Source organism: Mirounga angustirostris, unplaced genomic scaffold, assembly GCF_029215605.1.
Source record: "Mirounga angustirostris isolate CCGP_5_RB_7025 unplaced genomic scaffold, mMirAng1.0.hap1 SCAF_14, whole genome shotgun sequence".
Taxonomy (NCBI): Eukaryota; Metazoa; Chordata; class Mammalia; order Carnivora; family Phocidae; genus Mirounga; species Mirounga angustirostris.
The window spans coordinates 72,183,481-72,207,426 of record NW_026991722.1 but is presented as its reverse complement, the minus strand read 5'-3'; the positions used below and the strand labels follow the sequence as shown (position 1 = coordinate 72,207,426).

At 60.5% G+C, this 23,946-nt stretch overlaps 1 protein-coding gene across 28 annotated transcripts in view; it reads right to left on the bottom strand.

The window, feature by feature from the left end:
• NCOR2 (nuclear receptor corepressor 2) overlaps window positions 1–23,946 on the bottom strand; it is a 213,348-nt gene that overhangs the window by 22,736 nt on the left and 166,666 nt on the right. For 17 of the 28 annotated variants that reach the window (XM_064578226.1, XM_054510566.2, XM_054510568.2 and 14 more), the window contains 11 exons: window positions 23,261–23,408; window positions 19,691–19,741; window positions 18,081–18,708; window positions 10,961–11,081; window positions 10,366–10,522; window positions 6,023–6,187; window positions 5,104–5,243; window positions 4,267–4,369; window positions 3,925–4,029; window positions 3,531–3,634; window positions 107–257 (listed from right to left, as the gene is read on the bottom strand). In XM_064578226.1, coding sequence (XP_064434296.1) covers window positions 107–257; window positions 3,531–3,634; window positions 3,925–4,029; window positions 4,267–4,369; window positions 5,104–5,243; window positions 6,023–6,187; window positions 10,366–10,522; window positions 10,961–11,081; window positions 18,081–18,708; window positions 19,691–19,741; window positions 23,261–23,408 — 1,873 coding nt within the window. The remainder of the gene's footprint in view (window positions 1–106; window positions 258–3,530; window positions 3,635–3,924; window positions 4,030–4,266; window positions 4,370–5,103; window positions 5,244–6,022; window positions 6,188–10,365; window positions 10,523–10,960; window positions 11,082–18,080; window positions 18,709–19,690; window positions 19,742–23,260; window positions 23,409–23,946) is intronic. The other 11 variants (XM_054510565.2, XM_054510567.2, XM_054510569.2 and 8 more) reach the window with 4 other exon arrangements.

The following is a 23,946-nucleotide window of genomic DNA, read 5'->3' as shown; positions in this document are numbered from 1 at the left end:
CAACCCTCCACATAAAGATGCTTTCCTAGGCACCAAAGACTCTGCGGATGGGGAGGAAAAAGGCTGCCCCCCCAAGCCCCACGAGGCTGTTCACAATAGCACTCACCCTCGTAGGACAGGACGTGGCCCTTCTTGCCCTCGTAGATGACGTGGCCCTTGGGCAGGCTGTCCTCCCGGCTGCGGTCCAGGCGACTGGGGCTGTCCTCACCGATGATCCTGGTGATGGTGCCTTTGTAGAGGACGTCGGCCGGAGTGCCCTGGAAGTGCACAGGGGTTGAGCGCCTGGCAGGCTCCACCTGGGGACCCCCTTGCGCTCACCAGGCATGACGCGGGCATGATCAGCAGACCTACACGGGTCCCTCCAGCTCCACACACACACACACACACATGCTCACGTGTGCCAGGCCCACCAGTGCACACGTGTGTTCTTCCACATGCTGCCTCAAAGGGGCAGACGCAACCACACAGAACACAGGTCACAGCTTACTGCCCCCCACGGTGTAAAAGAAACCACTCGGAGCCCCTTATACATATTCGCTCATTTAATCCTAAGACAGGTCCTGTCACCATGCCTGTTTCAAGGGGGAGACTGAGGCGCTGAGCGCTAGGTGACTTCATCCAGGGGCACAGCTGGGACTGGAACCCAGGCAGTCCGGCCCTGGAGTCTGTGTTCCAACCCGTCCCGTGTGGGTTTTACCTTCTCAGAGCCCTGACATTTAACTACTGACGATAACTGACAGGGGGGGTGCTGAGATGGGGCCCCCATGCTGTGCTGATGAACGTGGGCCACGCACCCCTATTTCCCAAAACCAGGGGTTCTCAACCTCGACACTCTGCCATGGGGGGGCCAGGTGCTTCTTTGTTGTGGGTGCTGTCCTGGGCATCCCTGGCCTGCACCCACTGGACGCTAGAGCTACCCTGTGTCCCCCCAACCTGCCCCCCTCCAAGGTGTAACAAAGATGTCCCTAGACATTGCCCAATGTCCCCTAGGAGGCAAAATTGCCCACAATGGAAAACCACTGCCTAAGAGAGTGAGCTCCCTAGTGAGGGAGGTATTCAAGCAGAAAGAAGACAGTCACGTGGAGTAGCATCCTGCCTTGGGCAACTTCCAAGAACATGAGTGTGGGGCCCAGAATCTGTGTCTGGAGTTAGACTGATGGATGGCAAATAGCAGCTTTACCAGCAAGTTGCTGTATGATCTCTGTCAAATCACATTCCCTCTCTGAGCCTATACATCTCTACATCTACAGAATGGAAATAATCCCTGCATCTACGATTCTCAAAGGCATTTGGCATAGACAAGGTGTCCCCAACTCAAGATGTTTATGATTCCGTGAGCCGTTTCACATATGTGGGCGTCCCTCTGTGTGCCCAGCCCTGGACCAGTGGACCCCGAGTCTCCCCTGGGAACTCCTCTGCTGAGGAACATCCCCCTGTGGGGTAAGAGCGACAGCTAGCAACCCCCTGGACCCCTACTGCAGATCCTGACTGGCGAGGAGAGGGACAGCAAGACACGGAATGCAGACAGGCTCCCCCCGACTTCTCATAGCAGCACACGCGTGGTGTGTGCCCTTGGGGACAATACACCGGACAGACTCGTGGGCGCCTGGAGACTGTTGGCCTGAGGCCTATTTCAAGGCTGAGCAGCCTCAGGGTGTGGCCCCGACGAACGTCACTCCCAGGACGGGTGGGAGCACTGGGGAGCAGAGAGTGTTGGGGCCTCCTCGAGTGCCCGCCGGGGTCGAGGATGTGTGCGTCTGAGCGCACGCGTGCGTGTGGCCTGGGCATGATTTCATCACCACCCGACTGCGGGACGGTGGGAAAGTCAGACTACCATGCATTCTGGCAGCTAACACCCTCTGCCATAGACAACTGAAGGGGTGTGAGTGACCGAGACAGCGTGGGTCCAGGTGCCTGGAAACCTGGGGCAGAAGGTGCCTAGGAACTGCAGATGTCAGCCTTCGATCACCAATGCCTCCACCAATGCCAGCTGTGAGCAGCTGCTCTTACTAGAGAGACCGTCCCCTGCTTGAGTGAGTGGTGCCACCGTGGGGACCTGAATACCTTGGCCTGACTTTTGCCCCAGGTACCTGTTCTTTGCACTCAGCGAAGCCGCCTCCAAAAGCCTGTTATTTCAAAATCTTCAGCTTTCTCCTCTGTGGTGTGATCTGAGGCCACCGCGGTCAAAGACACCTCATCGCGGGCCAGCCTATGGCCTGACGCTCCACCGGTAACGTGCGTGTGGGCGGGGCAGGGTGTGCATGACTGTGGATGTCCGTGTGTCTCCCGGTCTGTGCGCCTGCGTGTCTGTTTTTCCACATGCCCTGTGTCTGCACTGTGTCCGCGTGTGTGTGTCCGTGCGTGTGTCCGTGTATGCAAGCGTGTCTGGGCACGCACACCTGCGTGTTCTGGCTCCTCGTTCTCTGGCACGACGTTCTAGAGCCAGACGCAGCTGGGCACAAAACTCTGGGTCCACTACTTACTAGCTACGTGACCTCAGGTTTAACCTCTGAGCTTCGGTCTTCTTATCTACAAAACGAGCCATAATAGCATGGACTCTGGGCCAGTGTAAAGTGTCTTGTCTGGAGCTGGGTGGAAGGGAAGATAAGAAAGCCAGGGTGTTAAGGACTCCAGGAGGTGATGGAGCCACACTTCCTGCTCGCTGGCTAGCGAGGAGAGAGTTTAACGGGCTCCAGATGTGCGGGGAGCCCCCCACCTCGGTCAGGTAGAGAACTGATCCCCGCTCCCTGACACCGGAGGGCCTCGTGATCGGCTCGCCCTGCAAGGCCTGGGAGGGGGCGGACGTCATCCCGCCCTCCCTGCTGCAGAGGTGAACGTGGCTGCGATGCTGGACTGCGGCCCAACACCACAAGGTCAAGGCTAGCACAAGACGAAGCCTTTGTTTTCTGGGACTGAAGTCAAAACCAGGGAGGATGAGGACGGCACACGAGGGGCCACAGGGGTGGGGGCCGGCTCCGCCAGGGCAGAGCACCTGCCTGCTGACACCCCGCAGGGAGTCCCCCTCCTGCTCCAGGCACCATGGCCCCTCGCTGGTCCTTGCCCATGTCAGAGATGCTCCCACGTGCTATCCCCTGAACCGGGAATGCTGTTCCCCGAGACTCCCGTGGGGCTCACCCCCAAGAAGTCTCCCCACTGGCCTGGGTGGCCCCGGGCGTTCTTAATCGCAGAGGCTTACTCCATCGGAAGCACCGGATCCTGTGAAGCCATCGGCCCAGTTCTGACCGGTCTGTGTATCTCGGGCCACCTGCTGCTTGACCGTCAGCACCTCGCAAGGGGCGCCTTGTGTGTGACGCTCGGCACCTAATGTGCCGGGCTCCAAGCGGGCAAATGACCAGAGCATGAGCTCCTATCGCCAGGACATCGCCCTAGCCACCAAGACCGGGGCCGCACAGTGACGCCAGAGGGAACAGAGGGGCTGGCCCACCGCTCTGCGGCGGTCAGGGCCGCATCCGGAGCCCCGGCCCGCCGGTACCCCCCTCCTCCCTGAGGCGGGGCCCCAGGACACCTACGTGGGTGATGGAGCCGCGGTAGGTGATGGGGCTCTCGGAAGGCACCCGCGTGCTGGGGATGCCCTTGGTGATGCTTCCTCCTGGAACCGAGCCCAGGGATGTCCCTAAAAGACACGAGACACGGGGCATAAAGGGTGTCTGCAACCCCTTCCCAGGGGACGGTGCTCCTGACCTGCAAGGCCCCCTTGGTGTCTCAACGCAGAGGACCCCCTGCCCCTAAATGGGTGAACCATCATGAAGACGGGCTTCTGGACCTTCTGGGAGCGGACGATGCTCAGCAGATTTTGGATAAAAGATCCCGCTCCCGCCTAGACCCTCCTCCAAAGAGCAGAGGGGCAGCCGCTGGGGGTGCAGGGCAGACTCTAGGCCTCACGCCCACCCCTCATGCCCTCACCTCTCAGCACGGATGTCTCCTGGGCTGTGGGCACTCCCAGGCTCTCCGGTGGCCCAGCCTGGCCCCGTGGGGACAGCTGCTCCTGCTTCACTCCGCTGAAGGGTGCTGGGGATGGGCGAGGGCAGTGAGCCACGTGCCACTGGGTCAGGGACTCGGAGGGAGGGCCCCCACCTAATCCTACCCAGGGGCGGAGGTCTGGCACTGCCGGGGATTTGGGAGTGCCACCCTCCCCGCAAGCTCAGGCCATGGTCCCAGCAGCCAAGCTGCATTCCCTCCTCCCCCCAGCATGGACAGCTGGAGCCAAACCTGGGCCGTCCAGGTAGGGGGGGCGTAGATCCTTACCCAGCTTCTTGGGGTCCATGGCGAGGGGCAGCCCCATGGTGATAGGGCCCACAGGGGCCTTGGCGTGCTCGGAGTATGGGACGTGGAGCTGCACCGACATGCCCTGCGAGGGGCAGAGGTCATGGGGTTACAGGGGGCCCACAGTCCCTCCACCCCATGCCCAAGCCCAGCCAGAGTACCCTGATATCCCCTTCCACGAAAGCCCAAGAGGAGGGGAACCTCAGGATCACATGCAGGTCAGGGCACTGGGACTCAAGTCCCAGCCCTGCTGCTCAGCCGAGTGACCATGGACAAGTCCCTGGCTCTCCTGAGCCTCGGTCCCTTCACCTATGAAGTGGCCATCATGATCTGGTATGGTTTAAAGGGAACGATGCACGCATGTGGGCTGGGACAGAGCAGACACCTCGCCCCGTCCCTCACCACACAGGTGGGTAGGTCAGGGAGGCCAAGGGACAGGTAGTCCCAGACAGGCTCACCACGTGCTGTGCGTCTAGGCCATTCAATCTTCCATTTCACAGAGGGGAAACTGAGGCACAGAAAGCTTAGGTAATTTGCCCAAGGCCACACAGTCTGGTTGCAGGGCCCATGCTCTTGACTACTCCAGAGTCCCAAGGTCCTGAGTGCCTGGGACAAGCTCCAGCCAGCTCAGACCCCAACAGTGTTGTGCATAGAGATGACCCTGGCCCCTTGGGTGCCCAGTTCCCACCCAGCTATCACTGCTTCTGATGCCCCCATTTTATAGATGGAAAGACTGAACCCCCAAAAGAGAAAGGGGCTGTTCTCCGGGCACCAGGCCACACAGACGCTCCTGGGGAGGCCCTGGCCCTCCCGTCTCACCTGGGAGATAGCACTCATTTGCCTCTCGAGGACGCTGGGGTGCTTAGTGGAGGAGATGAGGGGCGGCGGGTTGGAGATGGTGGGTGGGCGTGGTAGCACAGGCCGGACACTGTCGTGGAGGCCCAGAGGCAGTGGGTGACCTGCAGGGCACATATCTGTCCATCACAGGGCCCCAGCAGTGGTCATGCCCCTGCCAGACAGACCCCCCCCCAGGCAGGTCCCTGTCCCCACACGCCCCTCTCCTGCCCCTCCCATCTCTGTCCTGATGAGCTCCTGTGTCTTCAGGTCACACGCCACAACTCAGGGAAGCCTCCCTCCGTCCCACCCTGTCACAGCCCAGTCCCTGGCCCAAGCCCCTCCTCTCTGGCCCAGACCTTTTAACTGGTCTCCCCGTTCCCACTTTACCCAACCCCTCCGCCCCGCCCCAGCAGTAGCCCATTCCCCTCACAGGAACTGAAGGATCTTTCTCATAAGTCTACTGGTTCACATCCTCCCCTCTGCTATGAACCTTCTATGGCTCCCCACTGCTTCCAGAATGAAGTCTTAACCTCTGACTTGGCTCACCTGACCTGGTGCTTGTGCTCTCCCCAGGCTTTTCTTTCCACCTGTCCATTCTCTAGCTCTAAGTCACTGAGAGAAGGCAGAGCCCCCACTGTAGGGCTGCCCCTCACCAGCTCAAGCCCCTCCTATGGCTCCCTATTGCCAGTGGTTTCAATCTTAATCCTGCAGATCTCTCAACTCTCAGTAGATCTCTTCTTTTCCTTTCACTGGCCAGACTATCCCTCTTGTTGGATCTCATCAGACTCTAAGGTCTTTCTGCACGCCGTTCCAAACCACTGCAAATAGCTGGCACCCAGTGATGGTGCCGGCTGACTCAGCGTGGCACCTGAGGAGCCCGAGCGAGGGCCAAGCTACTCACCAGGTGGGGCGTAGGAGAAGGCCGAGGGGTCAGGGGCATGCGGGGAGGCCTTGATCACCTCACGAGGTGGCACAGGGAAGGGCAGGCCTGATGTCCAGCACGGGGGCTCCGTGGGCAGCTTCTGGCCGTCGGGTGCAAAGGCTGGGAAGAACACAGGCTTCTCTGCTGAGGGGACGAGGGAGGGCAGTCAGCCGAGCTCGGCCAGCCCTCAGGGACCCAGCGGCCCCGGCCACCCCTGCTCACACAAGGCCCTCCTGTGCCCACAGCACTGACCTTGGGCAAGGATGGGGTCCTGGCCAGCAGGAATGGGGGTCTGTGTTGGGAGCCCCCCCAAGTCTGCAGGCCGGCATGCCCTGAGCCCCTGAGATCCTAGGGAGCTTCTAAGTCCCAGCATGCCAGGCAAGCGAGGCGCCCTGGACAAACCTCCACAGCAGGGGCTGACGGCCGGTGGAACAGGGCCTGCTCCCGCGGACACTTGCTCCAGGGCACGATCGCGCCACCTGCGTACCTGTCTGCGGCCGAGCTGAGCCACTGCGGCCGAGACCGTCTGGCCCGTAAAGCCTACAATATTTACTGCCCGGCTCTTTCTAGAAACAGCTGGCTGGCCTCTGCACAGCAATGAAGGCTCGCCATGATACGTACGCCCCGGCCGGAGGGGCGGCCGGAGGTCCAGACACTCAGGAGAAACCCCCGCACAGCAGCCTGTTTGTGGAACACGTACCGGGCACTGTGCTAAGCGCCCCCCACCCAGCGTGGACCCAAGGAGCCTCCCTAGTGAGCTCGCGAGAGCTGCTAGCTCTGTCGTACGGAGGGGAAACAGAGGTACAGACACGTCGGTGGTGTTGTCTAAGGTCAGCAGCAAATACCTGGCCAAGTCAGGATTTGAATGCTCGCCGGCCTGTGCAGCTCAGGTTACAAGACAGGAGGGTAACGCGCCCCCCCGCTCCGTAGCCTCCTGCGGGCCGGCACTTCTCAAGTGCTTTGTGAGCGCCGACTCATTTATCCTCGCTAAGCCCAAACAGAACTGTCACCATCCCCGTTTTACAGATGGGAAAACTGAGGCCAGGAGAGGGGAGATCACCTGGCCAAAGGGCCACAGCCGGCAAGGGAGGGAGCTTCGAGCCCAGGCAGTCAGGCTACAGGCTGTGATCTGAGCCTTCACTAGGCACTCTGCCCACAGGAGGATCAACAGCAGATGCCCCCAGATTCTCAGGCCTGGGGGACACCCTGTAGACAGGGCCAAAGGCCAGGGCCTCGGGTCTGTCATCATGGTGTTCTCCCGCCCACCTCCCACTCTGCTGAAATCTGCCTCAAGCTCTGAACCTCTCCCTTGAGAGGGAGGTGCTTGGGGACCAATCCCAAGAGAGAGAACTGGCTGAGAAGTTGGGCAGGAGACACAGCTTGGAAATGCCAGAACTCTCCAGCCCCTGGGACAGGAATAGCAGGCAGGTGTCATCTCTTGGGCCACCTCCGGATGGCAGAGGAAGGTTGTGAAAGCCCACTGAGGTACGGCAGCAGAGTGTCAGCATCGATTAGTGATGCCTGCTGTGGGCACAGCCGGGGGCAGGGGAGGCGTGCCTGTTCCAGATCCTCTCTCTCTCTCCCCCATGAGAGACCGAGGTCCCCCAGAACCTGTGCCCTGGTCGAGTGGGCAGCCCACAGAAGAGCGTGCAGGACTAACTCAGTGGAGGGATTCCGCAGCCCTGCCGTGAACCCCCCCGGGCCTCGGCTTGTCCAGCTGCGCCTGGCCTGTGCTGGGTTCCAGGGCTGGAAGGGAAATCTGGGGCTGGGCCAGGCTGGGCAGGAGGCCGAGAGCCTGCAGAGACAACCTGTTCCTCCAGCTGGCCCCAGGGGAGTCGAGGGCCTGGCTTGGCTGAGCCGCTCCACGCAGGGGCCAGGGAGCAGGGAAGGCTCCTGCGAGACCAGAGAGGTAGTGCTGGATGTCAAGTTCACACATGTGCCTAAGGACACTGAGCAGCGAGGCGGAGAAAAGCACACAGTGCCTGCTGCCCGGCACACCGTCTGCAGCGGGGTGCCCTTCCAGGGAACAGCACAACCCTAGGCCAGACTCAGAAACCACTGGTGGTGGCTCACTTTCTCCCAGGACAGAGCCTATGACCTGTCCCAGGAGGTCCTGGCGAGCCCCGTGTGGCGCCCAGCCACCCACGGGCAGCCTAGCCCTGCTCAGATCTGACACGGGCCAGAGCTGTTTGGGCCCCGGACATCACCGCACAGCCAACACCTGGGCTGCTGCCCCAAGGCTGGAAGGTCTTCTGGAGCCAGACCCCGCTCTCGCCCAGCAAACGCCACCCCCATCACGGGCTGTCCTGGCCCCAGTACGGGGGGGCCGCAGGGTCCCAAGAGAAGGCAGACACCCCAGCCCCATCCCCACTCGAGTTCATCAGCAGGCCCCACCGGCTCTGCCTCTGAAACAAACTCCCCGCGCGCCACCTTCCTCCCCACCTCCATGGTCACCCCTGCAGCCCAGGCTGCCACCACAGCTGATCAGGAACAGCACTGTGGCCTCCTCCATCTGCCCAACACCCTGGAGCTCTTACTCCTCAACAATGATCAGAGAGAAAGAAATCTTTCCAAAACAGAAAGCAGATTCTCTCCCACAACACAAACACATTAAAACTCCTCCTGAAAAGGCTTCTCCCACACCGGAGACAAAGTCCCCGTGGTACCATGGCCTACGAGGCCTTACACAATCATGGGCCCCCATTTCCCTCTCTGATCCTCTATCCTACCCTCTCCCCAGCCACAGCGACCTTCTGGCAGCTCCCCAAACACACCAAGCGTGTCCCCACCCCAGGGCCTTTGCACATGCTATTCCCTCTGCCTGGAACGCCCTTCCCCGGGATCTTCCCATGACTGATTCGTCATCTCCAGAGAGACTGCTCCTCTGAGCCCCTCCTCACCCTGCTTTTTTCTTCAATTGCATGAAGTAACCTAAAGTCATCTTGCTTCCTTATGTGCGTGTCCTGGCTTAACGTCCTTCTCGATCACAGAAAGAGCTCCCCAAATCGAGTTCATCCTCTCACTGCCGAACCCCCAGTGCCTAGCCCAGCACTTGGCCATCACAGGTGTTCAGCAAATGTCCTGGTCCAGTGGACAGCCACAGGACAGCCTGCGTGCTGGCCAGGATGCACGCCCGCCCCTGTGGGTGGCGTCTGAGACTTTCTGCAGCAGGTGGAAGCGGCCGCAGGGAGGCAAGGGGGCAGGTTGATGAAACAGGGAATGTCTGGCAGGCCTGTGTCACTTGTGGGAAGTGTGGAGCCGTCCTCCTTCAGGGATAGCCCTGCTCTTTGTCCTCAGACAGGCAAGCAACACCCATCCTCAAGGAGGCCTGTGGCCAAGGGCCAGCCTGGCTTTCTAGAGAAGAAGGGCTGTTCTACCCAAGCAGGGGGTGCAGGCCACCTGAGCCCACCCGAGCCCACCCGTGTACCGCGCTGCTCAGGGAGGGTGGGCTGGGGTCCTGCTGCCCTCAGGTCCCGAGGGCAGGAGCCAGCAGCAGCCTAGGCTAGCCCAGTGTGGGGGGACCCCCGGAGGACCGGCTCCCATCACCTGTGATGCACATGGCCCGTGCGGCACGCCAGGCTGCTCTGGAGAGGGTGCCCCTTTGGGGACACAGGCCTGGAGCTTCTTGGGTCCAGTGGGGAATGTGAGGCAGAGACAGATAATCCAAGAAACCACGCCTTGCCTGTCTCCTGACCTTGAGCTTCACGTGGCAACAATAAAGCACGCCCTGGGCAGTTGCTGGAACACAGCTGCTCAGGGAATTACTCGCACGGCTCCCCAGTGAACCCAGGGACCCCCGCCTGGAGTAAGGTCGGGATGAGAGCTGGAGGGAGCAGTGCTTCCTGCCCAGGCCCCAGAGTTGCTGCCAGCTGGGCGCTGAACCTCAACCACGGTTCTAGAAGCTCATGTGTGGGCTGAATCACATGGAGTCAGAGGCTGAGCCACAGACGTGCTTACATGCATATACGATGCTTCTGAAAATGTTTTAAAGTTGCCAACGTTGAGAAACTGCAGCTCAGGTGAAAACATGGATTTCTGGCTTCCCCAGAAGCACAACGGCAGGCCTGCCCTGCCACGGGGTGACCTGGCTGAAAGCCAGTATGTGCCTACCTTAGAGAGAGCAGGGGTCCTCTGATTCACCCCCGTTCCCGCCGTGCCCTACTGTCCCCCCCACCTGTTCGGGTCCTCTAGCTGGCCCGCCCCGCTACTCTGCTTGGAGTCCGCAGCAGCTGCTCTGGATGCACAGACGCCCCTTATCCCTCATCCCTGCCAGGCCCCCCACTCTCCCCTGCTCTCCACCACGGCCACGGGCACACACTCACCCTCCTTGTCAGCAGGAGGCACGGGGCTCCTGCTTTTGCCTCGAGGGCTGCTGCTGGGCTGCTGGGGGGTGTCGTTCTCTGGCTGCAGGGGCTGCGGTGGCGGGGGGGCGGGCGGAGCTGTGTCCTCCTGGGGGGGCTCATGGACTTTGCTGACCTGCTGAGAGAAGCAGGGGGGAGTATCTTTACAGGCGGTCCAGGAGCCACAGAGACGAGGAACAGCCTTCTGGGCCCCCTGCCCATGACAAGCCTGAGAGCCACGGCAGTGAGGGGCCCAAGGGCACCAGGCTGAGAGGGCAGAAGGGAGACCAGCAGGCCGCCAGCTCCCTGGTTCCTCCAGAGCCCCACCCTGCACGCCTGCCAGCTCCCTGGAGCCGTTCCCGCCTCATCTCCATGGGGATTTCTCCAGGAAACACGAGGCTGCTGGGAAGGGCTGGGAAGAGCGAGGCTGCAGGTGCTGCCCCCCGCCCCCTGGGGCTGTGCGCCCGCCCTGATCTACTGCCTTCTGGAAGGAGCGGTGAAGGGTGGGGGGGCACGGTGGCCGAGGCCTTGCTTGGCAGGAGTCCTGGGGTGCGAGAGGGGGTGCCGGGGCACTCACGATTGGGGGTATGGCAGCTGCCCGCTGCTTCAGCTGCTTCAGGTCCAGCGGCTTCTGGGGTGAGACGTTGGCCCTGGTGTCACTGGTCGGGGTGAGGAGGCTGGGCCGTGGTGACAGCAGCCTGAGAGAGAGACGAGCGTCAGCCCGCAGGCTCACAGCTGGCCTCTCCTGGCTCCAGCCCTGCACGACGGGGCTGGAGGGGCCTGCAGAAGTGAGGCAAATGTCCAGGGTCACCCGGCCGAGGAGACCAACCAGGACTCTGGGGGTGGGGAGCAGGGACAGACGACTCCTCCCTCCCTCCTCTGGTCCTTGCTGGCTCCGTGAGGAGCCAAGACCTCTTCCAACCCCAGCCCAGAGGCCCAGGCCAGGATCAAACACTCCCCAGAGAGCCCGAGGCAAGCAAAGTCCCAGGGACGCCCAGACTCAGGGCCCGAGCCACACATGGCCCGCCAGAAGTTGCAGGAAAGCCGAAGAATCAACTAGATGAAGGCTTGGTGAGCTTAAGAGATTATTCATCACCCAAATATGAGAGGCTCAGGCACCAGGGCGTGGGACTGAGTGGACCCCACTTATTGGAGGACAGGAGTTGGGGAACCTACCCTCTCAACCAGAATGTTCCACTAACTAGAATCTCACTGTTTACTGAAGGGCTAAAAGCAGGTAGACTGCAGGCTTTGTGTGGAGGGGCTGGTCAGCAAGTACACGGTCTACCTACTGGCCAGAAGTGTGGCCATGAGCTGAACCGGGCCTATAAATGCTTCATTCCCCAAAGTGAGGTCATGTCCATCTGCTGTAGACGTACAGAACTGGGCACCTGTAAAGGGCACACAGTGGGGCCGAAGCAGATGCCAGGGGCAGGGTCCCTCCAGTGTAGGGCTGCAGAGTCTGGGGCACCCAGGCAGAGCCTGCCCTGCGGGGTGGGGCTCCTGAGCTGTTCACAGATGTCACCTCCTTCAGGAAGACTTCAGGGATTTCCAGGAAATCCCAGAGTATTGGGCACAGCAACTTGCCACAAACCCCATCTGGCTCCCTAGTTGGCATGGAGTGTCCAAGGTGGGAGCTCAGTCTGCCCCCACCTCACACCCTCACCCACCCACCAGGGCTGCCAGGTTCCTGCCCGCTGTTAACTCTCTCCTGCGATCTGCACTTGCTGAGCACACAGCAGACCCAGCGCTGTGCCTGGGGAGCACAGAGACCCAGGATCTGGTCTCGGCCTGCAGGACGCCACAGCAGATGACCGAACAGGGTGCATGAGGGCACTGGCCATGGGCTGGGATTCACCCAGAGGGCAAAGCTAAGGCTGGGTCCCCAAAGCCGGAGGGTCCTGTGGACACAGCCCCTACCGTGCTCTGCGACCATACCGGGTGATGCCACGTGCAGACTAGAAGCCACAGCACTGCCTTCCAGGTAAGAGCCGTGACAACCAGGACGTGGCTCACGCCACTCTGCAGCCCGGCAGCTGGTGCCAGACCCCCAGCGAAGAGGAAAGCACGCCTCCTTCTGCGGATGGAGCCAGGCAGACACCTGACTCAGGGCCTAGGTGCCCTCTGCTCTCGATGGTGGTGGGGCCACCGAGCCGTGGCCATGACAGGCTGTGCTGCGGGTACCTGCCTCCCACCCGCATCTGCCACATGCTCGGCTGAGCGGAGACAGACACGGTGAAGCCTGGTGGGGCTGCCCGAGGCATGCAGGTGGGGCCGGGCGCAGGGGAAGGTCGTTCTGACTTCTCCATGCTCAGCCGGCCTCCACGGTCCTCCCCACCTGCTCACCCTCCCTCCCGCCCTCACCTCTCCACCTCCCCAGACCCTGCTCGCGCTCTGCTCCGCGAGCTCCGGGGCCTTTCCTGTAGCCGCCGGCCCTCCCTGCTCCCCTGCACTCAGGACCCGGGCCCAGGCACCCTAACGGGCCTAAGCACCAACGCCATCAGCTGTCCTGACCTCCCCACCTGCCTCAACCCTCCACCACGCCCAGCCTCCCCTTCCCTCTGCCTCCCAGCACCCATTTAAACCGACTCGCACTTGTAAACTTCAATTTAAAAATGGATATGCCGCTTTGGAAGAAGTCTGGCCGTTCCTCAAGAGGCGAAACGCAGTTATCACCTGACCTGGCAACCCGGCTCCTGGGGGTCTGCCCACAAGAACTGAGAACACAGGCCCACAAGAAAACCTGTTCATGAAGCTCACAGCTGCACCATATTTGGGTGGAAGCCACCCAAATATCCAAACACGAGTCCGTCCACACAACAGACTACGATTCAGCCATAAAAAGGAAGAAGTATGACACCTGCTACAACGTGGACGGATCTTGAGAACAAGATGCCGAGTGAGAGAAGCCAGACACAAAAGGCCACGTGTTGTGGGGATCCACTGATAAGAAATGTCCAGAGGGGTGAATCCACAGAAGAGACCTGAGTGGAGGCCAGGGGCTGGGGGCGGAACGAGGAGAGATGCTGGAGGGTACAGGGTTTCTTTCTGGGGTGACGGAAACGTTCTGGAGTTCAACAGCAGTGATGGCCGCACGCCTCTGTGAACAGACTAAAATCCACTCAACTGCATGCTTTAACGGCTGACTTGTATAGTCGCTGAATTATAGCTCCATAAAGCTGTCGTGAGAAGAAAATAAAGAATGTACTATGTGCTAACCATGAAATCAAGAGTTTGATTAACTGTACCGTTTCCACAAACGATGAAATGTAGTATTTTACAGGTGTACAAAAATACGAAACTACTATAAGACACAGTACTAAAGTTAAAAAATAACATTTGCTATCATGTAAGTATGCTTTTATAACACATATAAAGTGAAGTGTTTGCCAGCGAACTAGGGCCCCTGGGCCCTGTCCCGGTTTCCCAACAGCTCCTCACCCAGGAAGGGTCCCATCACATTAGAGAGCAGGGGAGCAGGGACCCCCACTCAAACGCTCTCAGCAAGCACCCATTCGGGGCACACACAGAGACCCAGACTCCTCTTTCCGGAGTCCCCCACCGAGTGAGGCAGGAGCTCAGCGGGGATTGGGGCCATGGGCATAGCACTTCACGGTTACGAGAGGCCTCCTGACACCACCCCAACCTCTCACTCTAAGAGGCCAGCATCCAAGAGCAAGGGCCTGGGTTCAAGTCCTTCACAAGCCTCAGCATCTGGAACCCCCAAAGGAGCAGGAAGATACTTAGCACGGACAGGACTCCCAACTTTCCCTCGTTCCAGCCGCCACAGTGGGTGAGCGCTGCCTCCAGGAGCCCTCCTCAGGGGCAGCCCTGCCTCTGTGCACTTTCCTTTGTTTTCCTGGAAGACAGCAGCTTTTATGTTCCTCTCCGGAGGCCTGGGGGGGGCGGGGCTCTCGGAGCCTGGCACCAGGCATGTGACCCAGGAGGAGAGGGGAAGCCAGTAATGCAGCTGGGAGCGGTTCAGGGCTCATGCTCCCAGTTCAAATCCCACCTTCAGCTGTCGGACAGAACCACTGTGCCTCGGCTTCCCCATCTGTAAAATGGGCATGAGAACAGTCACCCCTGCCCTCCCAGGGCTGTTCTGTGGGTGGAACAAGGGACTGCACACGAAGCATGGATAGCAGCACCTGGGGCTGAGCGGGTCAGGTGCTCTTCAAATCACTGTGGGTTTTCTTCCCACACTGGAGGGCCAGGGCTGGGGGAGGGGGATGAGAAACGAAGGACTGGGGACACCCTGGGTCTGGACAGGGTGCCCCTCTCTGTCTGCTAAGTGCCCCCCTTGGCTTCCCTATGATCACCAGGCTGAGCTCATCCTTGCTGCCATGCTGGAGGGTGAGGGAAGGCTGGTCGTGAACACTGTCTGCATAGACATGGTTCTGTTGCTCCCTGTAGGGCCAGGTCCCTGCCCACCTGTCACCTCCTCTCCTGTCCCTCTCCCTCCCTCCGCTCTGCCACAGCCCTCTTTGCCTTCCACCGAACATAATAAGCTCATGCAGCCGCAGGGCCTTTGCACTGGCCGTTCCTCCCACACCTCCCACTACAGACTCTGATCCCTCCCATGCCACCTCCTCAGAGAGGCATCCCTGACTGCTCCACACACGGCCTCTGCCCAGCACCCCTGATCTTCCCATCTCCCACTTATCACAGGAGCAGTTTTGCTTCTTGAATGTTCCCATCCCATACTAGCCACTCTCGCCAGAATGGAAGCACTCTGGAATCAGGGGTCATCTGTTCTGTTCCCAGCATCCCTCGCACCTAGAAGGGCGCCTGGCACACCCTGGTGCCCAGTCAATCATTTACGGAATAAAGAAATAAAAGGGAAATTGCTGTTGGGATTCCTTCAAAATTTCAGGGGCACGGGGGAAGAAGTCACACTCCAGCCCGCTCTTGGAGTACACTTTCGGTGCTCCTAAAGCAGATCCGAAGGCAGCTAACTGTTCATTGAGCACCTAGTGTGTGGGGGCCTGGCACCAGGCTGCAGTTTATGCTATGACCTCCATTATGCTCACAGGAAGCCCGAAAGTAGGGACACCACACCCATCTTATAGAAAACTGAGGCCCAGGGGAAGGGGTTTTCTGAAGTCTCCACCCCACCAGAAAGTGCCCAGGCACCCTCTCTGGAAACTGGGACAGAGGAGGGCAGGCGAGCTCAAGGCTTAGCAATCAAATCCACTATCTCTGGTCGTCAGCCAAGAAAACTCCCAGGCGGAGCTGCCTGGCAGAAGGTGATGGAGAGTCAAAGCAGAATATGATTTCTCTCTCCAAAGGTCGTCGGGCAGCAGCCAGAACGAGACGCATCCTGGGCCTGTCCAGGGACGCCTGGCTCACCACACCAGGGCTGCCAGGCGGGAAGGAGGGTGGTGGGCGGCCAGCCAGGACCTGGGGTCGCGCAGGGGCCCACCCGTCCCGCCAGCCCTTCCGGGAGGCCCTGGCTGCCAGGGCGTGCTCTGACGCATCTTGCCTGCGCGGCTGTGGCTGGGGGGGTGGGGGGGGGGTGGCAGGCGGCCAGCCAGGAAGAGGTCAGCAAGCTGGCCTAAGTCCAGCCTGGCTCCGAGGGCGGGGGACCAGCCTCGGTCACACAGGGCGTGACAAACCAGGTGTCCTGACTCCCAGCCCAGGGCCGCTGCTCCCTGGGGATCGAATGCTGGACATTCAGGCAGGAAGAGTGGATGGAGGCAGACCCAGCCAAGGGAGGGAAGGACACGTCCCTGGGCGGGGCTGTCGGGGGGGAAAGGGAGGCTGAAAGTGGCCTTCGGGACTTCAGGCCTGGCCAGAGGGATCCAGGGGGTTGGTGGGGCTTAGCCCAGCCTTCCCAGTTCCCCAGTCTTGGGCAGGCCATGTGAACCCAAAACACAGACTCCAGGAGGCTGCTTATCAGCGTGGTTGCCCCATGAGCTCAGCACTCTTCCCGCTAAGAGCAGAAACATGTTTCCATGACTCCGTCCCCGTGGCCAGCAGGAGCAGGGTGGGGAGCCGCCCGCCCTGACCCCATTACCCAGGCAGAGAGAGTGAGTGGAGCAGCGGGTCCCTGGCCATGGGCCCTCCCTGGACAACCAGGCCACAGTGCATCTGTTTTCCAAGGGCAAGAAGCTCAGGAGCCTCTGAGCCCTCAGAAGCCTAACGGCTAGGCCTCTGCTGGTCACAGAGCCACCCACCAGACTAACTTCCGGACACAAAGGGGGCGAGGCTCCTGCCAGCAGTGGTTCCCAGGGACCCCCGGACACAGGAATCTGAAGACAACGTGGCTCACTTCCTTTTGTGGAGGAAGACCCACAGAGCTCTGGATGAATCCGATTTTCACAAGAGATGTTCTAGAACTTGCCATTTTAACATGCCCCAAGGTGAATCACGGGGCAGAGGAAAGGCTCCGAGTGAACTTGGCGATTTGAAAGTCAGATTTTCCTCCCTCTCGCTCTGCCCAGAACTTTTCCGAGAGACGGGAGAGGAGAGACAACAGACCGCACTGTTTTTAGTCAAAATAAAAACGACCCGCCTGCCTCACTAGAAAACATTCCTCCAGTGTCCAGATGTGGGTGGGAGCGGGTCTCTGCACCTCTGCCCTCAGCCGGCCCCTACTCGGGGGTCTGAGCTCTGGTTCTGGCCGGGGGTCTCAGGGCTCAGGGTCCTCGAGCATCTTTGCCAAACATGGGTAAAATCCAGTGCTCCAGGGGCTTGGGTGGGAGGTGGGGTGGGGCACCCCAAGCCAGGAGCAAAGACAAAGGTAAGAAAGGGAGGAACACATCTCAGACACGGCGGCACCCAAACAGGATGGCACGGGGGGTCCCTCCAGGCCACCCCCGCAGAACAGCAGCCTCAACGGCTCAGTCGACTTGAGAGCCAGGACAGGGGCTCGAAGTTCCCATACCCGGACCCTCGGCAGGTGGGACACGAGCCACCAGTGATCTCGGGAGCGTGTCACAAGCATCCGCAGGCAGACCCCCATTACTGTCTGCTAGGACAGGGCAGCCGTCTCCCTGTGCCTCTCTGACACCCACTGAATCCCCGCATCGGCAGCCGGCCGCTTTCTGAGCCCAAGTGACACCCAGCTGAGCGGGGCGTTCCCCCGAGAATGGACTGCAGCCCTGACCCTCACTGGCTCCACCCCTCTGCCCGAGTCACACAGGCTGTTTCCCACCCCCGGGCCTTGGCACCTGATGTTCCTGCCTTGTTAAGGATAGAACTGTGCCCCCCACCCTCCCCAAACATGCTCAAGCCCCAACAGCCAGGGACCTGTAAATGTGACCTAATTTGGAAACAGGCTCTTTGCAGATGTGATCAAGTTAAGAGGGGGTCATTAGGGTGGACCCGAAGCCAGTGATGCCGTCCTCACAAGAAAAAGAAACTTGGGCACGTAGACACACAGAAAAATGCCACGCAAAGACAGAGGCAGAGACGGGAGTGACGCGTCTACGAGTCGAGGAGCGCCAAGCACGGTCGCCACCCCAGAAGCTGGAGCACCAAGAGCCTTCGCAGCAGCAGGGACCCGGCCACACCCACAGCCACCCACGGCCCCGGGCAGCCGGCCCCACTGCTTGGCACGCTCCCCTTCCAGACGGGCTGGGGCTGCGCCCTTCTGCGTCTAGCCACGCTCCCGGAGGGCAGGCACCGAATCGGCCCGTGCGCCGCCCCTCGATGCTGGCAGAAGACCGAAGCCGCCACCCGCTCTGCCCACTCACCTGTTCTTGTCACCCCCCTCGGGCTCGTCCACCTCGTCTGCACTGCAGGTGGCACTGGAGTCGCTGTCCTGGGGGGCTCCCGCGCCCTTGGCTGAGGGACCTTTGCCCCCGGGGCCACCGCCCTCTTTCTTCTCCACCTTGAGGGCCCCCTCGGGCACGGCCTCGGCGCTGGCCTCAGAGCCCCCCTTGCCCTTGTCGGGCCCCTCCTCCGCGGCCTCCTGTTTGCATTCGCTCTTGATGGGCTCCGCGGGGGGCGCCTCACCAGGCTCTTCCGTCTTGCCCACGTCCACAGCCAGCTCTTGGGCCACGGGGGGCTTCTGCTCCTCCTCCGCCACCGCCAGGGGGGCCGCCGCATCCTCCTCCTCCTTCTCCTCCTTGGGGACCACAGGAGGGGGTGCGGTGGGCGACGCGGGTGCTGGCGGGGGCGTGGGCGGGCCGGTGGCTTCGGGGGCTGGGGTGGGCTCGGTGGGGGCCAGAGCGTCCTCTGGTGGTGGGGTGGGTGGCTCAGCAGGTGGCACGTCGCTGCCGGGGCCAGGTGGGGGCTTGGGCCCGTTCTGCCCCGTGTCCTTGGCGGCCTCGGTGCGGGGCGAGGGGATGCTCTCGGTGTCAGAACTGTTGTTGACCGTGGCTGTGGGGGGAGAGGGAGGCAGGGTGAGTGGTGCTGGGGGGCTCAGGAGTGAAGCGGACCTGCCCATCCCAGCTCCAGGGCACAAACTCAGGATGCCTTGAGTGGCCCCATAGCTTGACACCACAACGGCCCTGAGGCCCCTCCCGGTCCTGGGGCCCTGCCTCCCCCACTGCCACCTTCTCCCCATGCTGACCCTGGCGCCCAACCACCTCACTAACTTCCAGCCCCTGGGGTCGCTGGCCCCCCCGCGCAGCCAGGGCCGCGGGCCTTCATCTGCACTCCACCGCTGGCTCTGCCCAGGCTGGAAGCCCGGCCGCGGTAACGCAGGTTACCTGTGGGCCTTGCTCTCGCCATCTGCAGAGCGCGGAAACAGACCCCAGCTCCCGGGGGGAAGGAAGCCAGCGGTGTGGCAGCACGGGGTGGCACTTGGTGACTACTGGCTACTGCGTCAGGGAACTCCGAGGAGCCCGAGGGGAAAGGGCCCCAACGGCATCCCCCCTCGGTTTCCCACACGGCCTGGCACCTGGCAGGTGCACAGTTAAGTGTTAACCGTGTGACTGAACGCGCGTACAGATGAAGGGTGAGGGAGGCTAGCCTCCCACCTGGTTCTTCAGCCTTAAAAAAAAAAATACTCCTGTCACTTCTTTGGGCCTCAATTTCCCCCATTTTGTGTAAAATGGGGACATGTGAAAAGCCCTGCACTTGCTGCTGGGAAATCAAACAAGGTGAAAGTCACGGATGAGAACACTGGTGAAAATCAACAGGGCAGCGGAGCCGAGTGCACAGATCTGCAAGAGCGAGTCAGGGAACAGCACGGTGAACAGACACCACACGGGGAAGGGGGACAGAAGCTGGAGCACAGATGTTGGCACTCAGAGGCATGCTCCCAGAAGGGGGGCCCCTCGCTGAGGACAGGTGACCTCGGGATGCCCAGCACAGCCCTACCCTACCCCACCCCCAGGCCAGCCGGCCACATTCGTACCTGGGCCACTGCATTCCCCTCTGGGCACCTCGTTCCCAGAGGTGTGTAAGGCTGGAAGGAAGCAAGAGAAGGATTAGAAGCAAGACGGCAGGAGCAGCAGGAGAGAGGGGGTGGCCAGGGAGGCAGGCAACAGGGGGACCTCTAGCGGCCCTCATTTTGGAGCGATGTGCCCTCTCTCCCTTCAGACCCACAGGTGACCTGCAGCAGCCCCGGCCCAGTGAGGTGGTGCAGGGTGAGGAGTCAGTCCCGCCCACTCCTGGGTGTCCTTGGACAAGTCACGGGCCTTCTGTGAATCTGTGTCCCCAGGACTCTGAGGGTGGGAGTGCTGACCTCAGAGGCGGGCAGGGCTGCAGGAGCGGCCTTTGGGGCCCTGGACCCATCCCACCACTCAGCCGCAGAGCCAGGTGGGCAGGGGACTGCCATGGCCCTGCACGAAGGCTTTCTTCAGCCCCCCTGCCCCCTCCCCGGCCTCTCCCAGTGCTCACCTCCCTTGACGGCCCACCGCTCCCAGAAATCATAATTGGAACAGGGCTTCTCTTGTGGGTGCTGAGCTGTGCACAGAGCCCTTCGTGCTCGTGACTCATTTAATCCTCAGCAACCCCTAAGATCAGGACAAGCAGCATCTCGTGCAGATGAAGAAACTGAGGCATGGAGCGGCCGAAGCACTTGCCCCAGGCCATACTGCACGGGGGCAGGAGAGGGCTGACCCTGCGTCCCATGTCCCTAACCACTGGGTTCCTGCCTCTGCATGCGGAATCCAGCGATGCCACTTCCTTCCGCTCACTTAACAGACATCAGGGCATAGGGGCCAATGTGGACGCCCCTTGGACAAGTAAGTGGCTTAACTCCCAGAGTCTCAGTCTGCTCATCCACAAAATGGGGGGTTATCGCCAAGCTCTCTCCCTCACCGAGGGAGTTCTCAGGGGCAAGTGTGCGCCCGAGGCCAGGGATTGTGAAGACTTGGACTGCGGGGCCCACCCCCAAAGCGCTGCCTCATCAATCGGTCCGGGAGGGGCCCAGGGATCTGCAATTCTGACCAGTTTGAACCCTGGTCCCCAAGCAAGCCAACTGTGTGACCTGGGGTAACTGCTCTGTGCCTCAGTTTCCTCATCTGTAAACAGGGTGACAAGAGCACCTACTCCACTGGGTCACTGTGACGGTTCAAGGGATTAACTCAAGGCTGCCGCTCTGATTAGGACCGAGAGACCATGATCGTTGCGGAGACACTGAACAGAGGATGAATCCTCCCTCCCTGGATGGTTCACTGCTGCCTGGATGCAACAGGCACTAGCTGCCTGCCCCCTGGAGGGGTCTGCCATGACGCCGGGGCTGGCTGGACTTTCTAGAAGGTTCCACGGGGGCGACCTCAGGCCCTAACCCAGAACCTCCCTGACCTCCCCCATCCTGGTCACAAGGGACGGGTTACACAGCAAATGCTGGCTGGACTGGCCAACTCCAAGTCTACCAGTTACATGACACCCTGTGAGATTGGTTCTCCTCTCTCTGCGCCTCGGTTTCAAAGCTCATCCACATGGTGGGAGTATCACCCTGTACCTCTGTGCAGGATTTTCTATCCTGCTGCACGGGATCTGCTCGGAACCATCAGGTGGTCACAGAGCCTCAGCTCCGCCAGACCAGCCCTCCCCTCCCCTACCCAGCACAGAATGCCCCTCCCTCCACCCCTGCAAACCCTACAAGTGATGAGGAGTTCACTACCACACAGTTCTCTTACTGGGCAGTGTCTGTCCTGGTCTTAGTGCTGAGCCTAAGTCTGGCTTCCTTCTACTTTCCCACCAAAGCTGCATCCTATCCACAAAGACAGCTGGGAGGATATTTACAGAGGGAGACTGGGTTTCTGCTTCCTTCTCTTTTTCTGGCTATCAACCCAGGACCCAGAAAACGAGGGCAGAGGGATTTGCGGCCCTCCATCAGACATTGGCCAGGCCTCCACGAACTTGGACTAGAGAGGGCAGCAAGGGAGCCAGACTCCATCCCCAACTTGAGGCAAGAGCAACCACATGGCCCAATTCTCGGTTTTCAACCAGGAAGTAGGGTTCAAGCTGACGAATGCACTGGAGGCTGGCAGAGCTTGAATTTATTTGCAGGCCTGGCTTGAGCCAGGAGGTGACTCGCACCTTCCTTCACCATGTTGGCAGAAGCTTGGGAGTTTGAATGCAGAGGCAGGCAGAAAGGAGGAATAGGAAGGCACCCTAGGCAGGGGCAGGAGGAAAGAAGGTTCTGTTCACCAGGCATATGAGGGCCCAACTGGGGCAGCTCCGGGTTGGAAGATAACAGGTGAGGCACAGACATTCAGCTAAGCAGGGGCTGGGGTCTTCAGGGACATCATGCCATGGGGGATGGGTACAGACCCATGTAATTTATCATCCAAAATGGGGCAGTTGGGAGTAACACCATCATCACCACCATCACCACCACCACCATCACCACCAACACCACCATCAACATCATCATCACCACCATCACCACCACCACCACCACCATCACCACCACCACCACCACCATCACCACCAACACCACCATCACCATCACCACCACCACCATCACCACTATCACCACCATCACCACCACCATCACCACCACCACCACCATCACCATCACCACTATCACCACCACCACCATCACCACCACCATCACCACCATCACCACCACCACCACCATCACCATCACCACTACCACCACCACCATCACCACCAACACCACCAACACCACCATCAACATCACCACCACTATCACCACCACCACCATCACCATCATCACCACCATCACCACCACCAACACCGCCACCATCACCATCACCACCAACACCACTATCATCATCACCACCACCATCACCATCACCACTATCACCACCACCATCACCACCAACACCACCACCACCACCACCATCACCACCACCATCACCACCATCACCACCATCACCATCACCACCACCACCACCATTACCACCACAAACACCACCAGCCCCACCACCATCACCACCACCATCATCACCACCACCACCATCACCATCATCACCACCACCACCACTATCACCATCATCACCACCACCATCACCACCAACACCACCACCACCAACACCACCAACATCACCATCACCACCACCATCACCATCACCACCAACACCACCATCAACATCATCACCACCACCACCATCACCATCATCACCACCACCATCATCATCATCACTATCATCACCACCATCACCACCACCAACATCATCACCATCATCATCATCACACCACCACCACCACCACCATCACCACCATCATCACCACCAACACCACTATCAACATCACCACCATCATCACCACCACAAACACCACCAGCCCCATCACCACCATCACCACCACCACCATCACCACCACCATCACCATCACCACTATCAACATCACCACCATCATCACCACCACAAACACCACCAGCCCCATCACCACCACCACCACCACCACCACCGTCACCACCATCACCATGCTCCCCCTCCAAGGCAGTCCAGGCCTCTTTGCAGAAGGACCCAGACATTTCTGGGACAGCTCAGTTCCTGCCCCTCACCTTCTGCCTCCTCCGCCATCTCCTCCTCATTCCCGCTTGCACCCGATGCTTCCATCTCCTCGTCCTCCACCACAGGCGGGAAGGCAGCCTCCTCACTGGCGGCAGCTGGGGCTTTCTTCTTCTTCCTCCGTGCATTCCTCTCCTTCTCCTAGGGCACAGGGACAGTGGCGGTCACAGCCTGGGCCGTCAGCCCGGGGACTCCCTGTGCCTGAGGCCTCACCACAGGTGTAATGGACAGCGATACCAGCCGAGTGGCCATGAGGCGACCTTCCCCCCTCATGCCCCACCGTAGCGGCCAAGCATGCCAGTGGTTATTTTTACCGAGGGCTTTATTCTTCCATCAAGTCCCAGATACACGTACGGCGCAGCCTGGCCTATCAGCTGCCCTGACATCCTTCTGGAACAGGTGAGGAAGGGCTGTCTCTGCCTAAAGGCCCCCGTGATTGCTCCAGCCTCTCTGCCTTTCCCAGCCAGAGCAGTGACCATACACCCCAGAGGACACCCTCCCAGGCAGAGTCACTACGTGTGGAGCAAGGGAATGAGTGAAGCTCCCTTGCATGTCCCCTGTGCCCCTCACTGAGCCCCGGGAGACAGGGCTGGTTTGGGAAGCTCATCGTCTCACTTCCTCAGTCTTTCCAGGGCACCTCCTGCGTGCCAGGACTGCCTCGGGGCTGAGGACACACAAT